At 41.3% G+C, this 23955-nt stretch overlaps 1 protein-coding gene across 1 annotated transcript in view; it reads left to right on the top strand.

The window, feature by feature from the left end:
* The window catches only part of FRAS1 (Fraser extracellular matrix complex subunit 1), an 887592-nt gene that overhangs the window by 395102 nt on the left and 468535 nt on the right, over window positions 1-23955 (top strand). Inside the window, exons 8-12 of the mRNA XM_063919583.1 lie at window positions 1986-2087; window positions 3726-3917; window positions 10450-10539; window positions 12402-12440; window positions 19803-19950. Of these exons, the coding sequence (XP_063775653.1) occupies window positions 1986-2087; window positions 3726-3917; window positions 10450-10539; window positions 12402-12440; window positions 19803-19950 (571 nt within the window). The remainder of the gene's footprint in view (window positions 1-1985; window positions 2088-3725; window positions 3918-10449; window positions 10540-12401; window positions 12441-19802; window positions 19951-23955) is intronic.

Here is a 23955-nt window from a genome sequence, read left to right as displayed (position 1 = left end):
ACGCGGGAGTGGCTGGAGAAACGGAGGAGTGTCTGGGCGAACGCTGGGTGTGTTTGTGACGTCAAACCAGGAACGACAAGCACTGAACTGATCGCAGATGCCGAGTAAGTCTGAAGCTACTCTGAAACTGCTACGAGATGTGTAATCGCAATATTGCGAATCTTTCGTTCGCAATTTTAAGAAGCTAAGATTCACTCCCAGTAGGCGGCGGCTTAGCGTGTGCAATACTGCTAAAATCGCCTTGCGAGCGAACAACTCGGAATGACCTCCCTGGTTTTTCCCATCTGCTAACAGATTTGCTGCTGCAATCAGGTCTATTTTAGGCCCTAAATCCACTGGTAAGAATACAACACACATATTGCATTCCACATGGCGTAAATTATTGAAATATTACTGCTAGGTTGGGGTTTTTTTTACATTTCTTGCATCATGGAAACAAAATGTATTTGTTTTTTTCAGTCATTACTAACACTAATCCATACAAAATACTTTTAGGTCAAATTAAAAAAAAATTGATTAAAAAAACCTGTTCGAAAACTTAATTATAGTTAATAAAATAAACCCAGATTATGATCGATTGCATATGATTCTCTATAAGTAGATTCTCTATAAGTACAATATAACTTAGCAGTCACTTGTCTTCAAAGGTCACATAATTCATTGATTAGAATACATCTGTGTACAAATGAAGTGTTGAATTGATTTCAAAGTAAATACTAAAGTACAGCCTGTAAGAAGTCTCACCATTGTAAACAAGCACTTTATCGTGAACATTCAATACAAATCTGAGAAAAGGTTGTTGAAAAGCATCAATCAGGGATGTTATATAACAATGTTTCAAAGAATTTTAATTTTCCCTGCATTACTGTCACTTCCATCATAAAAACTTTCAAGAATATGACACAATGTTAAATTTTAGCTACAATTTGTTAGAAGTAAGACCTTTATACAGCGTGGATTACAGTGATTCACCAGTGCTAACTACTGTGCCACCATATGCCCCCAAATAGTCAATCATTTGAGGAAAACCAGCTGCAGTCTGCAGGAGGCCTGGGACCTGGGGGGAGATTTAAATTTTGGCACTGTATGCTCACAAAACATGACACAAAACATTCCGTATATTGTCTTAAACAAAAACAAAAAAATGAATGCCCAGGAAATGCCAAGTTACTGCCAAACCTAATCCCTTTTGAGAATCTGTGGAGAGATTTGAAAAGTGCATCAGTCCCAATTCAACAAGCTGGAACTAGCAATTTTACAAAGGATAATAAAGAAAAATGATCTGTTCATACCTTATTTCCACATTTTATATTGGAGTATTTTTTTATTAGTGAAAAGAATTGCCCAAAAAATGTAATTGTAATTTATTATGTAAGATAATAAAATGGGAAAAGTGTCAAAGGGTTAATGCTTTTTATAGACACTGTGGGGCCTATTCTTTATCAAAGTTTTATTGGAGCAATTCAGTATTGCAACAGTTGCTGGACAGCTGCTCTTAGAAAGTAATTGTCCCTCGAGCCCTAACATTACTAGTGGGGGAGTTTTACACTCTGGCCTGTGTACGTGCACATTTTGTACTGAGTTGATGTTTGCTCACAGAATAGGTCCAAAAGGATCCCTCTTCCCACTACGGAACTCCTTCCAACATGAATGAGTGCTACACATGGAACAAATGCTATTTGAAGATGGCGTCAGATCCTGCAAGCTAACTCTGAAATCTTTCAGTCTTCGGAGACTGCTGAACACGGGGCGACCACATTAGTTCCTTAATAATGAATGGGCCTAGTGTTCCCGCATGTGTAACGGGCCAGCAAGTGATGAGAAATGGGTCCCTATATATCTTATAATTAGGCCTATTTTGTAATTTGTGCTTCTGTTTATCTTCCATGTATAGTTACACAAGATAATGGAAAACAGGATAAGTGCTTTTGTTGTACACAGCTTTTGAATTATTTTTTTCTCTTTCTTTTGCATTGCTCGGTCAGCATGGCGTACAGTGGAAGAAAAATCAATGTACTACCTGTATTTGTGACAAAGGAGAAGTTCAGTGCCACACAATGACCTGCCCCTCTCTTATATGTGACAAGGTAAAGTAACTCTGTTCTGTTTCTTAGTGACAAGACAGTGGGGGTCATTCCGACCTGATCGCACGCTAGCTATTTTTTTGCCGCGCTGCGATCAGGTCAAAACTCGGCAAATCTGTGCATGCGTATGCACCGCAGTGTGCAGGCGTGTAGTACGGGTACAAAGCAGATCGTTGCTGAGCGATGGCTTTTACAAAGAATCCATTCGTATAGCCGATCGCAAGGAGATTGACAGGAAGAAGACGTTTATGGGTGTAAACTGACCGTTTTCTGGGAGTGTTTGGAAAAATGCAGGCGTGTCCAAGCGTTTGCAGGGCAGGTGTCTGGCGTCAATTCTGGGACCGGACAGGCTGAAGTGATCGCAGCGGCTGAGTAAGTCCAGACCTACTCAGAAACTGCACAAACTGTCTTTGTACCGCTCAGCTGCACCAGCGCTCGCACACTTGCAAAGTGAAAATACACTCCCCCATAGGTGGCGACTATCTGATCGCAGCGCTGCAAAAAATAGCGAGCAAGCGGTCAACTCTGAATGACCCCCATTATCTTGACATGTGCAGTAGGCGTGGGAGCTGATTCTAGTGCAGCTTTCCCCATCCATGCTCTTTTGATGAGTGGCTAATTTATTCACTTTTGTTTGGTAGCAACTAAAATGTATCAAGCTTCCTATGTCAAGCCACATTTTGCATAGATTATGGCTATTGTATTTCATGCTTGACACAGTCAACCATGAACATAGCCTCCTCTAACATAGAGCTTACAGTACAATACAGTATATACAGAGAGATAGTGGAATTAGAACCATTTTGTCATTGTGTGGCTGGCAGCTAGTGTACATGACCATCTAGCCACATTGCAAAATCTGCCCTGCTTATGATTAATGACCACAATCTTGATTGTTTCCAATGATTGTTTATTCTTTGGAAATAGAGGTAAAAAGAGAGATTTACTTAGGTACGGTTTTTCAAAACCACTATTCTTTTGTAGGTTTCATGTAGAGTTTGTAACCCATGAGATTTTCTAAAGGCAAAAAACCTTCATGATTTCAAATCTCCAATCCTGAAACCGCCATCTTGATTTTTACACATGTAAATATTTCAAGTCATTCAATGTAAGTTGAGGTTTGCATAACAGCAAGAAATAAAGGCACATTGGGGCTAATTCAGACTTGATCGCTGCTGTGCATTTTCGCACAGCGGGTGACCAGGTCTGAACTGCGCATGCCAGCATCCCGACTGCCAGGATCCACTGTCACACCCTTTCATGCGGCTAAGTCTCAATCTGTACATGAAGTGCTACAATGTGGTGGGTATGGCTTTTTTCACGCTAAGTCTCTTTGTGCTTCTTATACAGATTTAGCCTCGGTTGCACACGGAAATACACATGTTGCTTATCAAATTAATCAGTGCAGCCTTGGGAAGTGGTTGTGTTGCATCCGACTGCGACTGAGATGCACAATTGGGCAAAACAGATGCGAAAAAAAGACGCTACACCACTTGGCCAGGCTCACTCACTTCAGTCCTCTCACGCTGCCTGCCGTAATTAGGCTCTGTGTATGAGGACACAGCTGATTCACAGAAACTGAGGAACAGATGATTATGTGAGTTGGATCCCGATAATGTTATATGTTTCTTCTCTTGTTAGGGCCAGACCAAAGTGAGGCACAATGGACAGTGTTGTGAGGAGTGTGTGTCCTCCAAAGGCAGCTGTATAGTTGGTGGATCTGTACGGTACCATGGAGAGCTATGGAATGGAAGTCACTGTGAGTTCTGCTTGTGTGACCGAGGGAGAGTCATGTGCTATCCAACACAATGTTCCAAAGTGGAGTGCTCATGGGTAAGCATGGTCCTACAGTTACGCTTTTGTATCCTACTCTTCCTTTAAGAATATGTAATTCCCATGAGAATATAATGTTTTAAAATCTATCTATCTATCTATCTATCTATCTATCTATCTATCTATCTATCTATCTATCTATCTATCTATCTATCTATCTTACATACAGTATAGCACTGCTTAATAAACATGACTTTAGCAGCCTGTATTAAGCTGCATGGCTATATTACATGACTCTGTTGAGTTATGAGAGTAATCCCATACTCAGCATTGCTGACACAACATGCATAGCTGGCCTTCCCTGAGGATAACCCTCCGAGAACATTAGTCCTCTAAGCACTCTGCCAAGATATATTAAGGTATAATGGAGACGCACTTCCTCCCAGCTGTGAAGGATTTTCTATTATTAATCAGAATTACAGGATGTTCTATTGATAGGTGATTGGCATGTGAGTAAATGTATTATATAAATTATTCAACAACATGCATATGGATTACACTGCATAACAACAGCCACTCTTGCCATCTCCTATTGTTATATATACTTATTCATTTATCATCCAGTGACTGCGATTTATGTTCTGAGAAAGAATCCCCCACCCTTGACTTCTCTAGAGCCACTTTTAGCAGTTACAAAAATACACTGGAATAATAATATTAAAGTTTTTCTGGAGAGCTCTAAAAATACCAGTTTTCCAAGACCTTAAGTGACATGAGTTCATTAAGCTGTTAAAATGAAATGTCAACCTGGAAATACTTAAAACAGAGATTAGCGATTAAAAAATACAAATCACCATAGGGGGAAATGATATGAGAATCTGGCCTGGTATTGGCAGTCATCTGAGCTCCTTATTCCTTCCTGTGTGGTTCTGTCATTCCTTTTTAAAATAACTTGTTGCCCTTGATGTGGTGGTCCGTACTTTTTTTTCTGGAGCTGTAAAAAGCTTCTGAAGTTCCAGTAGTCAAAATCCACTATTAATTTCCCTAATTTTACTGATTATAGACAGAGAGCCTACTTCTGCTGCCTGATTCCTTCTGACGTGATCAAATTCAATTTGGTAGTTTGAATACTGGACTAGCACAGTGGAACGATTGCTTCCCCTTACTGAGTTGATATTGTGAACAATAGGCCTAATCCTGAGTTGACCATTGCAAATATGGCCACAGGGATTGGAAATGCACGCCAACATCCACCTGTATCTGATTAGGTTAGCGGAGGGACATATTTGCTCAAAATGCGGAAGACCCTTGGCAAATTTTAGACTGCCCCATGATCTGGCAGGTTTTTTTATATAGGCTTGGCGATATGTTAATCATCACTTGGTCAGTTACTTACCCTTTAATGCTGAATAGGCCATTTTGGGGAATTTTGCCAGCAGGTATGTGGGTCACCTAGTAGATGAGAACATGGCTGCCTCACCTGATACCTTTGGATGGAATATATAACCCATTGAAGTTATTACCCAAAATGTGTGCACAAACCCTGCATTATGCTTACTGTGTGCCTTAAGTTTCTTTTTTTACTTCTGTATTATTGTATTAATCTTTGTACTATATTTTTGATGCCTGTAAAGTGCATTGAGTCCTGTTGAAGAAAGAGCACTGTATAAATACAATTATTATTATTATATTATTAAGATTGCAATTGTCTGTATAAGCTGCAGCATAGAAGTGTGTATTTTAGATGGGGAAATAGACCACACCCCTGCCATTTTTGCTGTGTTTAGACATTTTTAACTACTGTATTTATGATGGATTGACTGGAGGTCTTGAATCAGAAGGAGAGATGTCTGTGGATTTTCTATATGTAGGAGAGCACCATTGATATGCTTTCCGCACCAGTTGAGGAGCGCCTTTGGAGTCAGTACCCAAGATTCCCTAATAACGTTTACCGCTGAGTTGTCCTCAGATACGCAATCTTGTCTAACCCATGTCTGTCTGCCTACCAAATGAGCTCAGTGTTAGTCCTGTGCGAAAGTGGCTGTTTATAAAATGCAGAAGATTCTGATATCCAAAATATCTCTGGTCCCAAGCGTTTTGGATATGGAAGACTCACTGGTGTATCTATAATGGGTGCATGGTCTTCGGTGCACACTGGCCCCTGAGTCCAGAGGTGCCCACAAACATCACACCCTGCACCCATTTAACTATACTCACCTCTCCATCAGCCTGGCGCTGACTGCACAGTGGCAAATATAACTGGGAAACTTGCCATTGCTGCTTTTTTCCGGTGATTCGCACATGCACAGACGCCATGTTCCCGGAGACCTGCGTGTGCACAGAATACTTTGGCTCAATGCCAGAGTCTACTTCACCGCCGGAGAGGAGGGGTCCCAATCGGAGACTGCACACGGGTCCCCTCCTCTCTTAAAGCACCTCTGGGGAGACTCAACCCTTGTATTTATAGCAAGCAGTGGCATACTAAGCAAGGTATGTGTGACAGGTAGAAGCGGATCTCCCTTATAGGGTTTGCTGGCAATTGCAGAGAGGTACCCAGTGGCATCTCTTTCAAGACCAGGGCTGTCTCTGCTTTGTTATCTGCATGCAAAGTGCATTCATCGCAGAACGGCTCTCAAGTGCCCTTATCAGTGACACGTGACACCTCACACCCGTGACGTGTAGTATCGCAGAACTTTCTGGAGACTCCTTAATCTCAGGTGGCTCTCCCAGAAACCAGGAAGAGTATGCAAGCCTCCCTTAATAAGAACTCAGCTGGTTGATCCTGCCAAGTTCTTTACTGATATCGGCAGTCCAGGCGGCTTAACGTTGTGAGTCGCATTGAATCACATCATCATAGCCCCACCTCCAGTTTACAATGATGGTAATCGCGACTTTGCGGGCAGGGACACGATGATGCAATAGAGGCGTCATGCCCTCTACACCGCCCACTTGACTGTGCCGTGCCCACCAGCATTGCTCACTGCCAAAATATCTGAATGTATGTATGTTTGTATGTATGTATGTATGTATGTATGTATGCGTCCCAGTGTTTGGGAGGAGCACTAGTGCTTTCTGCATGGGGCTTTTTCTTTAGGGGGGGAGGTGACACACATTTTTCTTGGCATGTCTCATTCCCTTTAGCAAATTTAGCCCATATACATACCAAACATTATGGAAGGGGGACCCCATTCTGATGGTTTCCTTGTTACAGTGTCACCAATCCAGCATGTTGACGCCCAGTGCAGGTAGCAGTTTTTACATGTGGATCCCATGCTGTTAGTCTGCTGTTAGTCCTCATAATTTTGCTGCTGCCTCTCTGGGTTATAAAACATTTTATTTACACTATATATATATATATATATATATATATATATATATATATATATATATATAGAGAGAGAGAGAGAGATTTAAGACACTTTTTTTTACACACTGCATCATCATCAGCACAGATCTTTAAAACCAATCTTGGGCTTCCACAAGAAATACACCTACCTACAGACATCTGACTGTGTTTGTGTGGACATACTACTACTGTGCTCAGCCTATGTTTGCACACCTCGTGGGGATTTCATTTGTTTTTTTTCCCACGACTGCTACTAAATGGCGCCCAACAGAAAAATTCAGTTGTTGTTCCGTTTAGGTGTAAATAGCAGCAGGCACACATTTCAGCTCGCAGCCTCCTGAGGTGGCTAGCTGATATATGCAAAAAGTCAACTATTTGGGTGCCCAAACAACACTTACCACAATGCATCCATTAGTTTAGATGTGTTTACATGGCTAAACCTGGTCTGTTTGGGTGTTCCGTAGGCCTGATTCAGATGTGGTAACAATGCTGAAGCAGCAGCGATCCTTTTCAGTGGCAGAACTGCGAAGCATCACAAGTGTAGCAGCCGCCCACAAATGAACAGAGACTCCCACTGAAGCGGGTGGTCTTCAGTATGCCGCCTGGGATCCCGGCAACCAGCATACCGGCGCCGGGATCCCGACCGCCGGCATGCCGACACATATTCTCCCTCTTGGGGTCCACGACCCCCCTGGAGGGAGAATAAATAGCGTGGCGCGCTTAGCATGCCACAGTGCCTGCAGCGTTGCGAGCACAGCGAGCCCGCAAGGGGCTCATTAGCACTCGCCCAGCTGTCAGTATGCCGGCGGTTGGGATCCCGGCGCCGGTATGCTGGCCCCCGGGATCCTGGCTACGAGCCACTCATACTACACCCCACTGAAGCTATTGCAACAATCTCAGCAACTGCATACTCCATCCATCTGTGATGCAAATGTGAGGAACATCAACTCCAACTGCCTCTATGTCCGTTCAGAATGGCCACGGGGGCTGTGATGCAGGCACCATGTTTTTGCATATAAAATTGTAGTCGCATGCCGAGACACGTGCTGAAAACGGTCACGCCTGGATTTTTGCGGACATACCCCTTTACCTCCCCAAACGGGCTTTTCCTGTCACTCACTCTGTGACTGATCCCTCACTGCAAGCAGCATGTGCAGTCTGCATATAAACACTCAGTTGCAACACCATCAAAGTTTCTTCCCTTCTCATTTCTGCCTCTCCGGGTGTAAGGAGACGAGCAATGCTGCATTGGCACAAATGCCTGGGTTCTCTTTGCAAGCACCCGCAATGTACCATTTAGGCACACTGCATTTCCACTCAGCATCAGGCATATTATGCATAAAATGGCTACTGATGCCTAATACATCAATGCTGCTCTATGTTGAGATTCTAGTAGTAGGTAGCTGTTATCTATGAAGGATTTCCAGCATAATGAGTCTAAACAGAGGAATGGGTGCACTCAGAGGTTTACATTACCTGTCAATGGAATGCAGAAACCAATTTGCAGCTTTATAGATGTAAATCCTAGCTGTGAAAACTCTTGCTAATGGATGTAGTGTTCATATAGCAAAGGGAGTGTTACTTTATGTCGTTTTTGTAGATATATTTATAAATGAACGGCCTCTGGATTGGCAAGATACAGTGAGTATTTATAGCTGTAGCTCTGTTCCTTATCCTCCTCCAAGCATTCTTCAGGTGAAATTAAATGAACCCATCTCGAACTGAAAGTCCTGATTAGGTGCTTCCACTACCTCATGCCTGACCACTCTACATCCCACACTCTATGTGCAATGCCTCCTTGTTGTACTTGAGAATATCTTGTTTAATTCTGATCTTTCTGTTTAAAGCTAATAGCATTTCACACATCCATTTTTCATTAAACTATCCTCTGAACGGAGACATAAAAAATAAACTGTGCTTACTACTGTATGTAGCGCTGCAGTTATGATTTGAGGGCTAATAGACTGCTTTGGGTTTGGCTTGTGACAGCATACAGTATACTCCTATTTGCTAATTAATAAAACCAAGTTTATTCATGGTGGTTACTATAGAATCATTGCTGGTGGTTCATATGTAATGCAGACTGATTCCTTTAGTATCTATTATATATTTCCTTATAGCTAGTATAAAATACTAATCTATTTCCTGATGAATAATATAAAATATAACCACATAAGGTGCTAGCTAGTATAAAATACAAACCATTTTCTCTGATGGCTTGTGCCCCTTTTCCTCCTTCATTGGGTACTCACTGTTATTCCGAGCCTTATAAGCGCTAGTTTCTGACAAAAAGTTGGAATCTGTCATAAGGAAGCTTTTGGGTCTGGCATCTGGAAGTGCCCTGAACAATAGAGAGGTTGGAATTATCTTTTGTTTTATGTGACCACCACCAGTTTTAGGTACTAGCACTAACTAGCCCCGAAGGGTAAGATGAAGCAGTGTAACCACTGAAATGTAGGTCAGTATGTTCCTGCAGTGGCAAAAACTAAGTCACTTATCTGTACAAGCAGGTTTTGGAGATAACAAATGTTGAATTTTAATTCAAATGAATACTGTAGCTCCTCATTGGTTATTCTGATCATGCGAAAATGACACTTTCTGTGTGCAGAAAATATATATTTTTTTATCTAATACATGAGATGGGGGCATTTCAGTTGCAGCCTTAGGAAGTTGATTGAACTGGCACATTCCTGAGCATGCTTACTGGATGATAACCAGTATTAAAGAAGGTACTTACAGGTTATTACTAAGCTGCCTGGTGGTGCAAGTAAGAGGGATGGGGGTCTTAAATGTATGGACAAGTTTTGTTGAAATGGGGGCTTTTCCTAGCTTTTCTTTATATCACACAGTATTGGAATAGAAGCCAGTATGCAAATACCTGCAAATTTACACACTTACAACTTTAAATAATATACTAACAGTAATATTATTATTATTATTATTATTATTATTATTATCATCAGTGATGGTTTATTTGTACGTGATGTGTTTCAAGGAAATCACACTCATCACAAATCTGACACCATTTGTGTTAATGTGCAAGGTTTATATGTGTGGTTAATAGGTTTTATACTGATGTGCTGAGTTTGCTCATTCTTTACAGAGGGCCCTCTAGATACTGCTTCTTGAAATAAATAAAGAAGGATCTTTAAATTCCACAAATTAGCCGCTGTTTACACAGTATGTGGTGTTAACCTCAGCAAACGTACATTCTTCATACAGCGATAATCTGCCTTTCTTCATCAGGGTGAAGAATTAGTTCATTTAGAGGGGAAGTGTTGTGCGGAATGTGTATTAAGCACCAGCTACTGCCTCCACAAAGAACATGACAAAGAGGTAAGACAGACACGTTACTTAAAAAAAAGATATATTAGATCACTATATAGGGGGGAAAAAATGATATACTAGAATAACGATAACAATATAACTCATCAGTTCACCATTGAGTAAAAGATTTGAAAAATAAATGACTGCAAATATTAATATAAATAATGCAGTCCATCTAATACCATTAGCAGTAACTTGTGGAAGTGGCTGTGCCATTATTTTTATATCTCTACATGTAAAATAAGAAACATTATTGTGTAGTAGATTTACTGCATTTCTTTACACTAGCGTTTGCCAGTGGCTTTGCTCCCGTGGATGTCTGTTATTGCTCAGCTGAACTAATTTTACAAAGACAGCAGTGGCATCTAATAGTGTGATGCATATTTTATATTGTAGACATTGATCACAAAATTCTTTGTAAACAATATTTGCAGTTTTTCCTTCAGGGATTAACACACAAAGATGCTTGGGGCTACTAACTCTTGAGCAAGCCATGTAAAGCTGGCCACGGGAGAAGCAGCTGGTTCTGAGATCTATACCTGCAGCCCTGAGAGTTTGTCCCTGCAACAGTACACCAATACACAATAATACACACTTTTCTATTTTTTTATGTAAACGACAAACTACATTTCAAGGGGCAACCAATCTCACAGATTTAAGTCAAACAAATATTCTCTTGTAGATCCCAAATCTGTTGCTACTTAACCTACAGTAACACAAAAAGACTGCAAGTAACATGACCAGCGATTCTGATATGTAGTATTTGTCTTGGTGCGTCATCTACTGGATTGACATGCATATTGCATCTTCATGAGTCAAGATAAGCTGCCTGATTAGTGGTTAATATATAGTCGGATTTTCCTTCATCTTGGGATATATTAATGTGTGTATTTATGTATGAATACACATACTGTATAACTGTTTGTGTTTGGGTGTGCAATATGTGTATATATATAATATATATATATATATATATATATATATATATATATATATGTGTATCAATACAGTCATGTTGTACTTCAGGAACCTGTGCAAATTGTGCTAAAAATTGTCTTTGTATTCATAGATCATAAACAGTCCCTAGAAGTATATTTGTCCCCAAAAAAAAACATATAGTCATTTTTGGCTTGAGGAGCCTGCACACTGTGCTTATTGAGTGTCAAGCATCTGTTTTTTCCTGTATTGCTCTTCTCCCTGATGTCACATTGGGATAATACATGCCTCACTTTCATTCTAGGTGACTATGCTATACAATAGTGAAAACACAATCCAATTAATACTGTAGCTTTTGTGTGATGCCAGAACAAACAGACAGACAAACAAAAATTCTGATTTTTTTTTTTTACTCCATAGATCATACATAGTCCCAAGGAGCACATTTCTCCAAAAACATTTGTGTGTATAGACACAACCATTACAACTTTATTATAAGTATCGATTTTAAGTGTTACTTTCCTTTCAACATCAAATAGACTTCATTAACCTGATTGACTGTTAAATTAGATACATTATGACAGTCTGTGTAGACAAAAATTATTTTTCCCCACATTATTTCTCTTTCTAATTAATAGCACTATTTGGTTCTTACATTTTATACTGACCATGTACACATATTTTCACTCTGAGATAGAGCACTCACTCTACTATTCTTTACAGATCCTCCCTAATATATGTTTGTTATATCTAGACTCATGTATATGTTCGGAGAGCAGGCTTTTAAATCATGCCATCCAGCTTACATGACTGTTTGGAAAGTCTAGAGACTATTAGATAACGCTGGAATGTGCTTTATTGGAATGTTTGCTATACATCGGATAACTGCTCACAGAGCAAACTCTCTTCATAGAGGTATTTCTTTCTGTCTACAGGACTCGCAGTCAGATTTAAGCGGAGTTAAACATTTGCTGGTAAGTGCAGATATCACTCAAAAACATTAAACATTGATCAATTCGTATTGTGAAAGCATGATGGAAAATATGCTGTGGTTTCCATTTCAGTCCACTTAGCTGTAGTAAGAAATTTTAAGTGGGTATCCTCCATATATACTGCAGTAATGCCAGGGCTGTTTTAATAAATGGCCATTTGCATTGGCCCCTTCCATGTTCATATTGAAAAGGAGTGATGATGGAGATCCCTTGGATAATTAGACCTTTATTTCAGGCCAAAAGTTTTTGGAAGCCAAGATTCTTTAAAACATATATATAATAATCTGTCCTGTATCCGAGTTGCGTGCCCATATAACCCCCCCCAAAAAAAAAAATCCTGCTCCTAATTTCGCAGCGAGATGGGACAGACCACTGCGCTGGGAGGAGGAGCACTGACAGCACCAAGAACAGGTAAGTGTAGCAGGAGGGGCAGAACAAGGTTTTGCAGTAGTCATATTGAAAAATACTGAAAATCCTTAAACATTCGCTCTGAAAAGTAACGTTTCAGTGTAAAAGTGTGGCTACAACACAGCAATCCAATCACCCCACATGCATTAATAAAAGAAGCAATTCTGTGTCCAGGTATATTTGTAAGATCATTGCGGTATAAAGCAAGCGCCTTACAGTATGTTAGATTCACTATATCTTTGGAAATATCATGTACCGCCCAGGTCCTGCCAATGGCTTAACATGGCCTTATGCGATCCCTTTAAGAAATTATGCAACTGCAGGTATTTCCAGAAAAGGACATTTTTTAAGTTTTGTTCTTTGTTGTTGGCTATAAAATTCTACTTGGTAGTAAGACATTTTCTGCATATAAAATGATTTAGCAAATAACCTGCATTCTCCTAGGAAAATAAAGAAAAAAAACCTCTTTCAGAGTTTGTAGGAATTAAAAACCACTAGTAATCTCTGATATCATAATAAAACTCAACCGCTATAGATCTGTGTGCAGACAATAGCTAATAAAAGCCCAGGACAACTTTGTCACGGGTCATTGCTCCACTTCCAGAAATGGATTTGTTGTAAGAGAAGATTTTCTCATCCTGGCAATTATGAAGTACATGGACAATAAAGACCTTGTTGTACAATGCCATGATGCCCAGCTTACTGTATTTTCCTACACAGACTTAAAATAACATCATTCAGGATACTGCTGTACACTCTGTTAATACCATAGTGTGGTTGAAGCGTTCTCAGCCAAATGCAGACAGTAACATATCAAATAAAAAGGTTTGTTTAAAAAAATATATATATTTAGCTATATAACCAGGCCATTGTGCAATTATTTCCCGATCTGCTATTTATCAGCAGATTGGGATGATATTAGTATAGTGTACACCCACAATCAATCAGGCAGTCGGACATCCAAAATCTTCCAACGTACCAGACTGATCCTATCATTGGTCAGCTACATCTCCCTATCCTCCACAGATTTGTCACCATCTGTATTGGTCCGTGTCACTGAATGCCTTTCTGCCATTTCCTCTTGGTTGTCATTTTGCCACCTCCAACTTAATATTTCCAAAACAGAATTATATTTCCACTAACCAATAGTAGTTATCACCCTGATATGTCTATCACTGTTGTTGAAAACTCGACAATCAATCCTACCACACAAGCTTGCTGCCTAGGTGTCATCCTCGACTCTGAACTTTCCTTTGTCCCCCACATTCAATCTGTCTCTGAATCTTGCTACATACATCTAAAAAAACATCCAAAATACTACCATGCCTTAGACAAGACACTGCAAAAACTCTAATCCATGCTCTCATTATCTCCTGCATAATTATTGCAGTAGTTTTTTTTACTGACCTTACCAAAAGGAGATTCTCACCACTACAATCTATTCTGAATGCATTTGCTAGACTAATCTTCCTTGCTAGACGTTCAACGACTGTGGATCCTCAGTCCCTCCATCGGTTATCTGTATTGTACTCTATTCAATATAAAATACTTGTACTCACACACAAGGCCATTACAATGTACACCAACGTACATCTCTTCGCTTATCTCAAAATATCTCCCAACCCAACCTCTTCGCTCTTCTCAAGATCTCTCATCCACGCTCATTATTCACTCTCATTCACGATTGCAGGACTTTCTTCAGGCTGCACCCACTCTGTAGAATGCTCTCCCACACACAATAAAACTCTCCTCTAGTTTCCAAACCTTCAAGCGTTCCCTGAAAACTCCCCTCTTAAGGCAAGCTTCTCAAATTCCGCAACAGCCCACATAACCTTCTTAAATTGTCCTATCAAATGACATCCCCACTGTACAGAATACATACGATTTGCCGGTGGAAGGGATGCCGGCTGTCGATATCCCGACAGTGGCATCCTGTCCACTAGAATGCTGGCAGCGGGTCAAGCACTAAGAGGCACGCTGCAAGCTCGGTGGCTCACTGCGCTCGCTACAAGATCTAATCCCACTCTATGGGTGTTGTGGACGGCCACGAGTGGGAATAGCCCTGTTGCGCCGATATTCCGGCTGTTGCTATTGTCTGCTGTAGGGATTTCGGTGTCAGTATCCTGAACGCCGTAATCCCAATAGCCGGCATGTTAATCGCAACTCCACTGTACAGTCCTCACATATTTTCTCGTTCTTCAGTTTCCCATCCTCCTGACCATCATTGCTGTGTGACCATATCATACAGCCAAAAAGAATTTTTGCAATCTGGTGGACCATTATGCAATAGATTACACCTATCCTTGTGTATCAATACTTACTTCCCTATATATTGTAAGATAGCGAGCAGGGCCCTCCTACCTCTATGACTGTCTGTTATTACCCAGTTTTGTTTTTTCACTATTTGCAAGTATTTTGTTTTATGTTATCACTGTTTCCAATTATAAAGTGCAATGGAATTTGCCGCGCTATAAAAGAAACTGTTAATAAATAAATCAGCCAGTGTATGCCCTGCCGCAGCCAACCGCCTAACATTTCCCTTGCTCCTTTCACAGGAGAGGAAAGGGGAAATGTTTTCTCCCCATGGGAGGAAAGCAGATATTGTAAGCAGACATTTTATCTGACAGTGTATGCCCAGTATTTGTCTGTTGATTCTTAATGTTCTTAAACCACATAATGAACTCCCAACTTTAACATTTGTGCTGCATGGCATTAAATAGCCAACAGAAACTCTGTGAAGTTACGTGACACTTACCCTTATAAATGAGGGAAAAGGACATTAAGTCTATGTGGAGGTTAATTCTGTTATCTTCCTTTTCTTTGCACCTTTTTAGATAATTATGTTTAGAAGGTTTTTCTCCTTTATTTAACTGGCTTTTTTCCTCGCCCTTTGACAGCCGCAAAGTGTTTTGGGCAGTCAGGGAAGCAGAGTTAATTAACATTTAGTTAAATAGCATAGAGTAAATGGGACCATTAGAAACATGAAAGTACACATACTCATTATATCACTAATAGAGATGTTATTTTAAAACTATGCACAAATCGTTTTTTTCAGAATATACTGTACATGTTTAATATAGTACAAGTAATGTGATATGTGGATGCGTTTCTGTGACTGTATGCCATAACAGGTCTACTCAAAATGCTATATGGTCTTTCATGCTCTGTGCCCACACTTTCTTTTACAAACTTTAATATGCACATAAGCAAAAGCGGACCAAAAACTATGCCACTATGATTGAAAATAATATAGCCTGCTGTAAGCTGTAAGATCTTGCCTTGCTTGTCAACTACATTTTTTATTGAAATTATTTTTTTTTACTGAGAAAATAAAAACAACTAAGACATTACACTACCATACTTGCTACAATGCAAAAAAAGAGAATGTCAGAGAATGATAAGCAAAGGGTCTATAAACAAACGTGTCGGCCCAAGTCACAGACCATAAACGTGAATCGAATGAACACAGTACACAATATGAAAAGATTGATGAATATGAACTGAATATGTGAAAATAAAGAAAAATGAAAAAAACTTCTCAGCATGTGGGGGCATAAAAAAATAAACAAATTGAGGAATGGGAGGGAAGGAAACAGTGGGCTATCATAAGGAAGACTCTCAATGGGGTCTTCAGAGAAACGGAAGACTGAGACCATTCATCCAATAAATTATGAAATTTCAGGAGAGCTTTTTGGCTAGTGTAGGCATAATGCTCATGTTCTATGGTATCATTAATAAGCCAGCCATTTATAATATTTGGTAGATCCGGAGCATACCAGAAGCGTGACAGTCTTAGAACATTTCGGTAAATAGTGACATTAAATAGTTCTTCCGTATCTAAGTCAAATAAACATAATTTGGCTTCTGCAGATGGCAGTGCTGGAAAGGTACATTGAATTGCCGACCTAACCAGCAAACAAAATCCTTGAACCCTATGACAATATCAGAGCAAATGGCAAAACTTACAGTCAAGGGCTCTACACTTAGAGAAGTTTGTGGGGAGTACTAGTGTTGAAATGAGCAAGAACAGTGTGTGTGTACGGTGAGATCTTTGCAAAATAAAGTAATGAATTTGCTGAAATCTAACACATATTGAAGTACAGCAAAGAGATCAGAGAATCTGATCCTAATGGTCATCTTAAAGTGGACCCAAGTCCGCCTCCCATTTATTCCTAAGGGTGAGAAGGGCATTATACATATAATGGGAATTAAGAACACTATAGAGGCAAGAATTATATTTCTATGGGGAAGTTTGAGAAGTGAGAGCTTGAGAGGAGAAGGGTACACCACTAGAGGGCCATTTCCAAACTAAGCATGTATAGCATCGCTTAGCATAGCATCTATGGAGATAGCTATAGAATGAAGGATGGCTAAACGCCGATTGCAAGTTTTCAAAGCAATGGAAAACAAGTGACCAATTGTATCGATAGCATAGGAGAACAAATAGCACTCCAAACGAAGCATGCCTCGTTCAGAAAAATTACCATTTAATCAGAGGGGAAAATGAGGGTCAACACCCTCTGCCCCCTAAAAAAATCCTGTGCAAAATGCCGGACCAGTGAGTCTTGAGGTAATAAAGGAGATTTACCACCTGGCAATCATTTATAAAGTAGGACCTGCAATGGCGATAAAAGAGAACCCGTCTGCTGAGAAAATCCATCAGTGCAGAATCAGGACCAGAATTCAACCAGACGACCAAATGCGCTAATTGAGACCCTATAGTAGAATCATAAATTAGAACGGGTGAGGCCACTGGAAGATTTTGATCTACAATGAGTACAAAGTGCAATCTGAGGCCTCTTATCCCCTCATATAACAGAAGAAAGGAGAGAGTCAATAAGGGAGAAACATTTTCTAGGGGTAAAGTCAGGTGATTGTTGAAAAACATATTTAGACTTGATAACAATCTTAAACAAACTGAGACCTATAACAGTAAGTGGAAGTTTTTTCCATACATGAATATTTTGTTTAAAATGAGTTGTAATGGCCATCACATTTTGAGCCATAAAATTAGTTAGCAGATATGGAGATACCCAGGTACCATAAGGAGAGAGTAAAAGAACCACTTAAAGGGAATACAGTATATACAACTTGGACCAATTAATCAAGAGATCTGGAAAAAAAAATCTTCAATACTCCAGCATAACCTTGCATGCTCCAATGATTTTTAAGCATCTGCTAAGAACAACAGCATATCGTCCACATATAGAGCTATGGTGTCAACAACAGTACCTGCTCGAAGACAGTATACCAGGATCCATACACATGCAAGAGGTTCAATGGCTAATGCAAACATTACAGAGGAGAGGGCAGCCTTGGCAAACACCAAGTCCTAGCTTAAAAGGGGAAGTAATGTAAGCCAGGTCTGACCTGGAGGTCACAGTCACATGACCATCGGGACCCAGAAGACGACACTGTGGCCGCTGCAGCCTGTATGTCAATTATCCAATGACAATGGAGGAGGGACTTCAGATGGAATAAATACACTTCTGGGAATCACGGAAAGCACCACCTTGACAAAGACCTCCTGGTCGAAACGCGTTGGTACGGTGCTTGCAGGGAACATCCAGGGATCTTTCTTGGGAACATTCATCTTCTGCACGTCTGGGATTATGCCAGACGATAAAGACGATAAAGATACCTTGATGTGTGGACGATAAAGATCAAAGAAGAAGCTTTCATGTGAGCACCAAATTTTAAAGATACCTTTATAAGATTTGTTCCCTCACTATACAATCAGATTTTAGCTATAATCTCGTAGAAGGGTGGTAGATAAATGATAAGTAGAATCTGATTGGTTGCTATGAGCAACATCTCCAATTCTGAAAACCTGCACTTAGTAAATATACACCTGAAAGTGAGAATGAAAGTAATGTAAAGGTAAAAAAAAAAAAGCACTGATTAATATCAGGTTAAAGTGAGACTTGCATCGCATTAATAGTGGCTGTTTTAGGCAAGCTTTACATAGCTCACGTTGATATAAATTCTCTTTTGCAAAGGATTCTGCTTATTGATCCCCAGGCATTTGAACACGTATTCTGTTTTTACTGTAATATTTATTAAGTGTACATAGAGTAGACCTAAAATCATTGACTTTGTACACCATCTCTGCTTCTCTCAATTGCTTACATATTTCCTAACTTTCTTCATGTGATCAACATGGATGCAACAAACTTTGGGGGTGATTCAGACCTGATTGTTGGGCTGCTAAATTTGTTGTGCTGCGATCAGATAGTCGCTGCCCAAAGGGAGTGTATATTTGCCACGCAAGTGTGCGATCGCATGTGTACGCCGAACTGAAAAAAATCCAGTGTGTGCAGTCTCTGCGCAGCCCAGGACTTACTCCTCCAGTGCGATGAGAGCAGGCTGATCGGATCCGGAGCAGACATCAGACAACTTCCCTGAAAACGCTTGGGAACGCCTGCGTTTCCCCTAACACTCCCAGTTAAATGGTCAGTTACCACCCACAAACAGCCTCTTCCTGTCAATCACCTTGCGAAGGCCCATACGATCGAAATTTTCGTACAAGCCTGACGCTGTCCGGTGATGCCTGCTGTTGTTTGCCGACGCCTGTGTGCATTGTGGTGCATGCGCAGTCTATCGTTGATTACCCACTGTGCAAAAAACGCACAGCAGCGATCAGATCTGAAGCAACCCTTTGAATGATTAGATATGTAGATATAGAATATAAGAACCAAATACTGAAATACATATGGAACTATTACATACAGTTTAATAAATGAACATGCTTGAAAATAATACATGATTTATGGATTTATTTCAAAACTATTTTCTGTTTTAAATTCTAGACATGCAACCTTTGCTGGTGGTGAGCCATCATGAATGCTTCCTTTTGCAATATATGGTTCTAGGTGTATGGATATTGTAATTGATTCATGTTGTACTTCTTATCCGTTTTCTTTCTACTTATGGAAGAATGGGGAGAAGTGGAAGGAAGATGTGTGTACTGAGTGTGAGTGCCAGAATGGGCAGGTGACCTGTTATTCTCGAAATTGTCTCTCATGTCCTTTGGGAACCCTGTCCATGAATGTTGAAGGAGAGTGCTGTCCAGAATGTAAACCAGGTATGTCCATTATTTTTCAATGTTTATCCTGTGGACAGGTGGGAAATGATTTTGGCATACATTAATAAAACTGCATTAAGGGGTATATTCAATTGAAGTCGAAAGCTGGCAGTTTTCGACTTTTTAAGGTCGAATCGAATTCGACTTGTCGAAAAGCACGTGGATCGGCGGAATAGCTGCCGATCCACGTGCGACCATCTCAGTACAACTTTAAAAAGAGTCGAGTGAGATGGGGAGAGTAGTGCTGGAGACGGGGAGAACCGAGGCGGGGATGGGGAGAGCCGAGGCAGGGATGGGGTGAGCAGCGCTGGAGGATGTCACAGCCGCCGCTCACAGCAGCGTCCACCCGGCTCCAGCAAGCGAGACCTCGCTTGCTGGAGCCGGGTGGATGCTGCCGTGAGCGGCAGCTGTGAGAGAGGGGGCGACGGGGAGCGGCGACTGTGAGAGGGGGGACGGGGAGCGGAGGCTGTGAGAGAGGAGGGAGGGGGAGACGGGGAGCGGCGGCTGTGACAGAGGGGACGGGGAGCGGCGGCTGTGAGAGGGGGGACGGGGAGCGGCGGCTGTGAGAGAGGAGGGACTGGGGGGGGGGGGACGGGAGAGCCGCGCGCAGACGGGGGAGAGCAGCGCTACAGCAGTGGCTATATAGCCACTGCTGTAGCGCTGCTCTCCCCATCTGCCCGCAGCTCTCCCCCGTCTCGCCTCCCGCATCTCAATTCGACTTTTTTAAAAGTCTAATTGAGATGTCCATTGAATAGCCCAGGTCGGATCCATTCCGACAAATGAATGTCGGAATGGATCCGACTTCAATTGAATATACCCCTTAGTGGACCTTGACACTGATTTTCACATAAAAATACACCATATGTTATTATGATTCATTTAGAAAGTACCGCCACCACACACATGTGCGAGAAATATGTTCTAAGGGATTTTATTTACAAATACAGACTTATAACAAAAACAGTATTTTACTAAACAGCATACCAAGTAAATGACACGCAAGGGTTCCCATAAAGTTTTGTGCATGATAATAACACTGATCCCACTCCATCATGCTTAATATGTGTAAAATGTAGAAAACACCTGCTTACCTAAAACAAGGCTGCAAGATGAAACTTCATATACTCCCAACATAGTAATTAGGGCTTGCTCAGACATATGCGTTGGGAATTTTTTTTAAATGCTGGTTTATGCAGTGTTCTTATGTTTATCATATGCTGTGTACTGCATTTAGCAATGCAGTTCAATATAATAAAATAAGATTCATTCTAAATGGTGGGCACAATTCAGAGTTGAGGGTATGTCAGCCACAATTGTATTGATATTGCACGCATGGAACTTAGGGGTAAATGTAAGAATGGGGTCGATATGGGGGGAAGCAATATTAGCGCACGTTATGTGCGCTATACCACTTCCCCCCATGTATAATAGCCGCAGTGATTGTCCAGTAATAGGAGCGATATGTGTCCCTGTCATTATCGGCGCTGCTTTCTAAAAGATAGCAGGCCGATATCCGCGGGCAATGTGTAAATGGACAGCATTTCTGACGGTTCATACACCTGCAGCTATCGGTTTCAACAGCTGCATGGTCTCAGTGCCCATATACACAGCTGTCCCTGGCTGTGGTGGGTGCCGGCTCCGGACTGGGGATCTCGATACTCACGTGAGGTGCCGGCCGGTCAGGGGGTCACATCGCATCAGCCCTAAGCTGTGTGCTCAGGGGGTCATCGCCAGAGGGGGGGCTTTCGCTCCCCCGCTTCAGCAGACAAGATGTTAATACATCTTGTCGATGTCCCTTCCTGCTTCGTTTCGGTAATGAGGTGAACAGGAGGCATTCTAGTGGCACGATACATGCCACTTTAATACATTTACCTCTAAATGCAGATATTTTCCATTATTTTGAGTTCTACCCATCTATGCAACTACATCACCACTATCCATATATACTCTTGGTTTCATAGCTGTTATCATTATCGGGGCATATTTGCACTAATCCTATTCTTGTTGCAAGAAATCCATCTAAAAAGAGGCACACAACTTAGCATATCCTGCAGTTCCTTCAGCGCGCCATTACTATACTTAACCTACATGTTAATTAGCCTACATGTTAACGCCCCGTTGCCACCCAGCTACACCCCTCCAGCCAGAAATGGAGATATGACTGAGTTTTATATGACTCTGAATCACCGTAATTTCATGCGCTCAGCACTGACGCATGCGGCAGACAATAACGCACAATACGGACTAGGTTTCAACTCTATGTAAACCCCAGTGGTAATATTTTTAAATGCAGTGGTGTCAACTGCAGCATTGAGCACCAACCGAGCCCATAAGTCATTTATCAGACTTCATTAAACAATGTCAGCTATTTTCTTATTTTTGATATCTAGCATCAATAAATTATCTAATTGCAATCCTGGAATAAGGACATCATCAGCTAGGATTTATGGGGGTCATTCCGAGTTGTTCGCTAGCTGCCATTTTTAGCAGAATTGCGATTAGGCTAAAAACCGCCAGTTCTGCAATTGCTTTGTTTTGCTGCAGGGCGCACGCGCGAAGTAATTTCACACAAAACAAAGCAATTTTACACAGGGGCGAGCGGCGCTTTTCAGTCGCTCTGCTGATCGGTGTGTGATAGACAGGAAGTGGGTGTTTCTGGGCGGAAACTGTCCGTTTTCCGGGAGTGTGCTAAAAAACGCAGGCGTGTCAGGCTAAAATGCAGGCGTGGCTGGAGAAACGGGAGAGTAGCTGGCCGAACGCAGGGTGTGTTTGTGACGTCAAAGCAGGAACTAAACTGACTGAGGTGATCGCAATCTAGGAGTAGGTCTGGAGCTACTCAGAAACTGCAGGAAAAGATTTTCGAGCAGTTCTGCTACTCTTTCGTTCGCTATTCTGCTATGCTAAGATACACTCCCAGAGGGCGGCGGCCTAGCGTTTGCAATGCTGCTAAAAGCAGCTAGCGAGCGATCAACTCGGAATGACCCCCACTATCAAACACATTCACAGATCATACCATATGTAGCTGCTTTGTTATTTATTGACTGTTGTGCAATATGGACCTGATTCACTTTAGTAAGCAAAGCAAAAAGCAAGCAACTGGGAAAAAAACATGTTGCACTGCAGGTGGAGCAGATGTAACATGTGCAGAGAGATTTAGATTTGGGTGGGGTCTGTTCAAACTGAAATCTAACTTGAAGTGTGAAAATTAAGCTGTCTAATGGGCCCTACAGACACGGCGATACGCCGCCGAGCTGCCCGACTGCCGATACGGCAGACGGGCGACCCGGCGGCGGGGGGGCAGTGACGGGGGGTGTGAATTTTCTTTACTCCCCCCGTCACCCGGCTCCACAGAAGTGCAGGCAAATATGGACGAGATCGTCCATATTGGCCTGCATGCACAGCCGACGGGGCACCAGCGATGAACGAGCGCGGGGACGTGCATCGTTCATCGCTGTTGCCTCCACACTGCACGATATGAACATTATCTCATTCATTAAGTAACGAGATTGTTCATATCTTGCAGTGAAATCGCCCAGTGTGTAGGGCCTATAACTGTGTGGGCTGCATGCAAAAGCAGCCAGTATATACCCTGCACAGAAAAAATATAAATGTATTTGCTCCCCTTGCATTGCAACATGGCTTGTTCCAGATACAAAGTTACTTGCTTTTTTTTTTTTTTTTACTTACAAACATGAGTCAGACTCTGTGTCATAGAATACTTAAAATCATTAGCACTAATGGGCAGGGCCTGTTTTCTGAGTGCATAGGAGAAATACCTTTTTGTAAGTCCCGCCAGTATTGAGTGGATTATACTGTGTTTGTTCATATATATTAAATCATGATGATTTCATTACATGAACTCACATATTCCTGTCTAGAGGGATTGGATGTTACTGCATCTAATGTGGCAACTCATACAGAAATATTTACTACATTTTCAGCAATGATTTAATTAGTGAGTGGTAACAGATGAAACATACTATTTCAAAGGAGAATATAGGAGCT

Source organism: Pseudophryne corroboree, chromosome 1, assembly GCF_028390025.1.
Source record: "Pseudophryne corroboree isolate aPseCor3 chromosome 1, aPseCor3.hap2, whole genome shotgun sequence".
Taxonomy (NCBI): Eukaryota; Metazoa; Chordata; class Amphibia; order Anura; family Myobatrachidae; genus Pseudophryne; species Pseudophryne corroboree.
The sequence above is the reverse complement of the archived record's forward strand: the minus strand, read 5'-3'. Positions and strand labels throughout refer to the sequence as shown.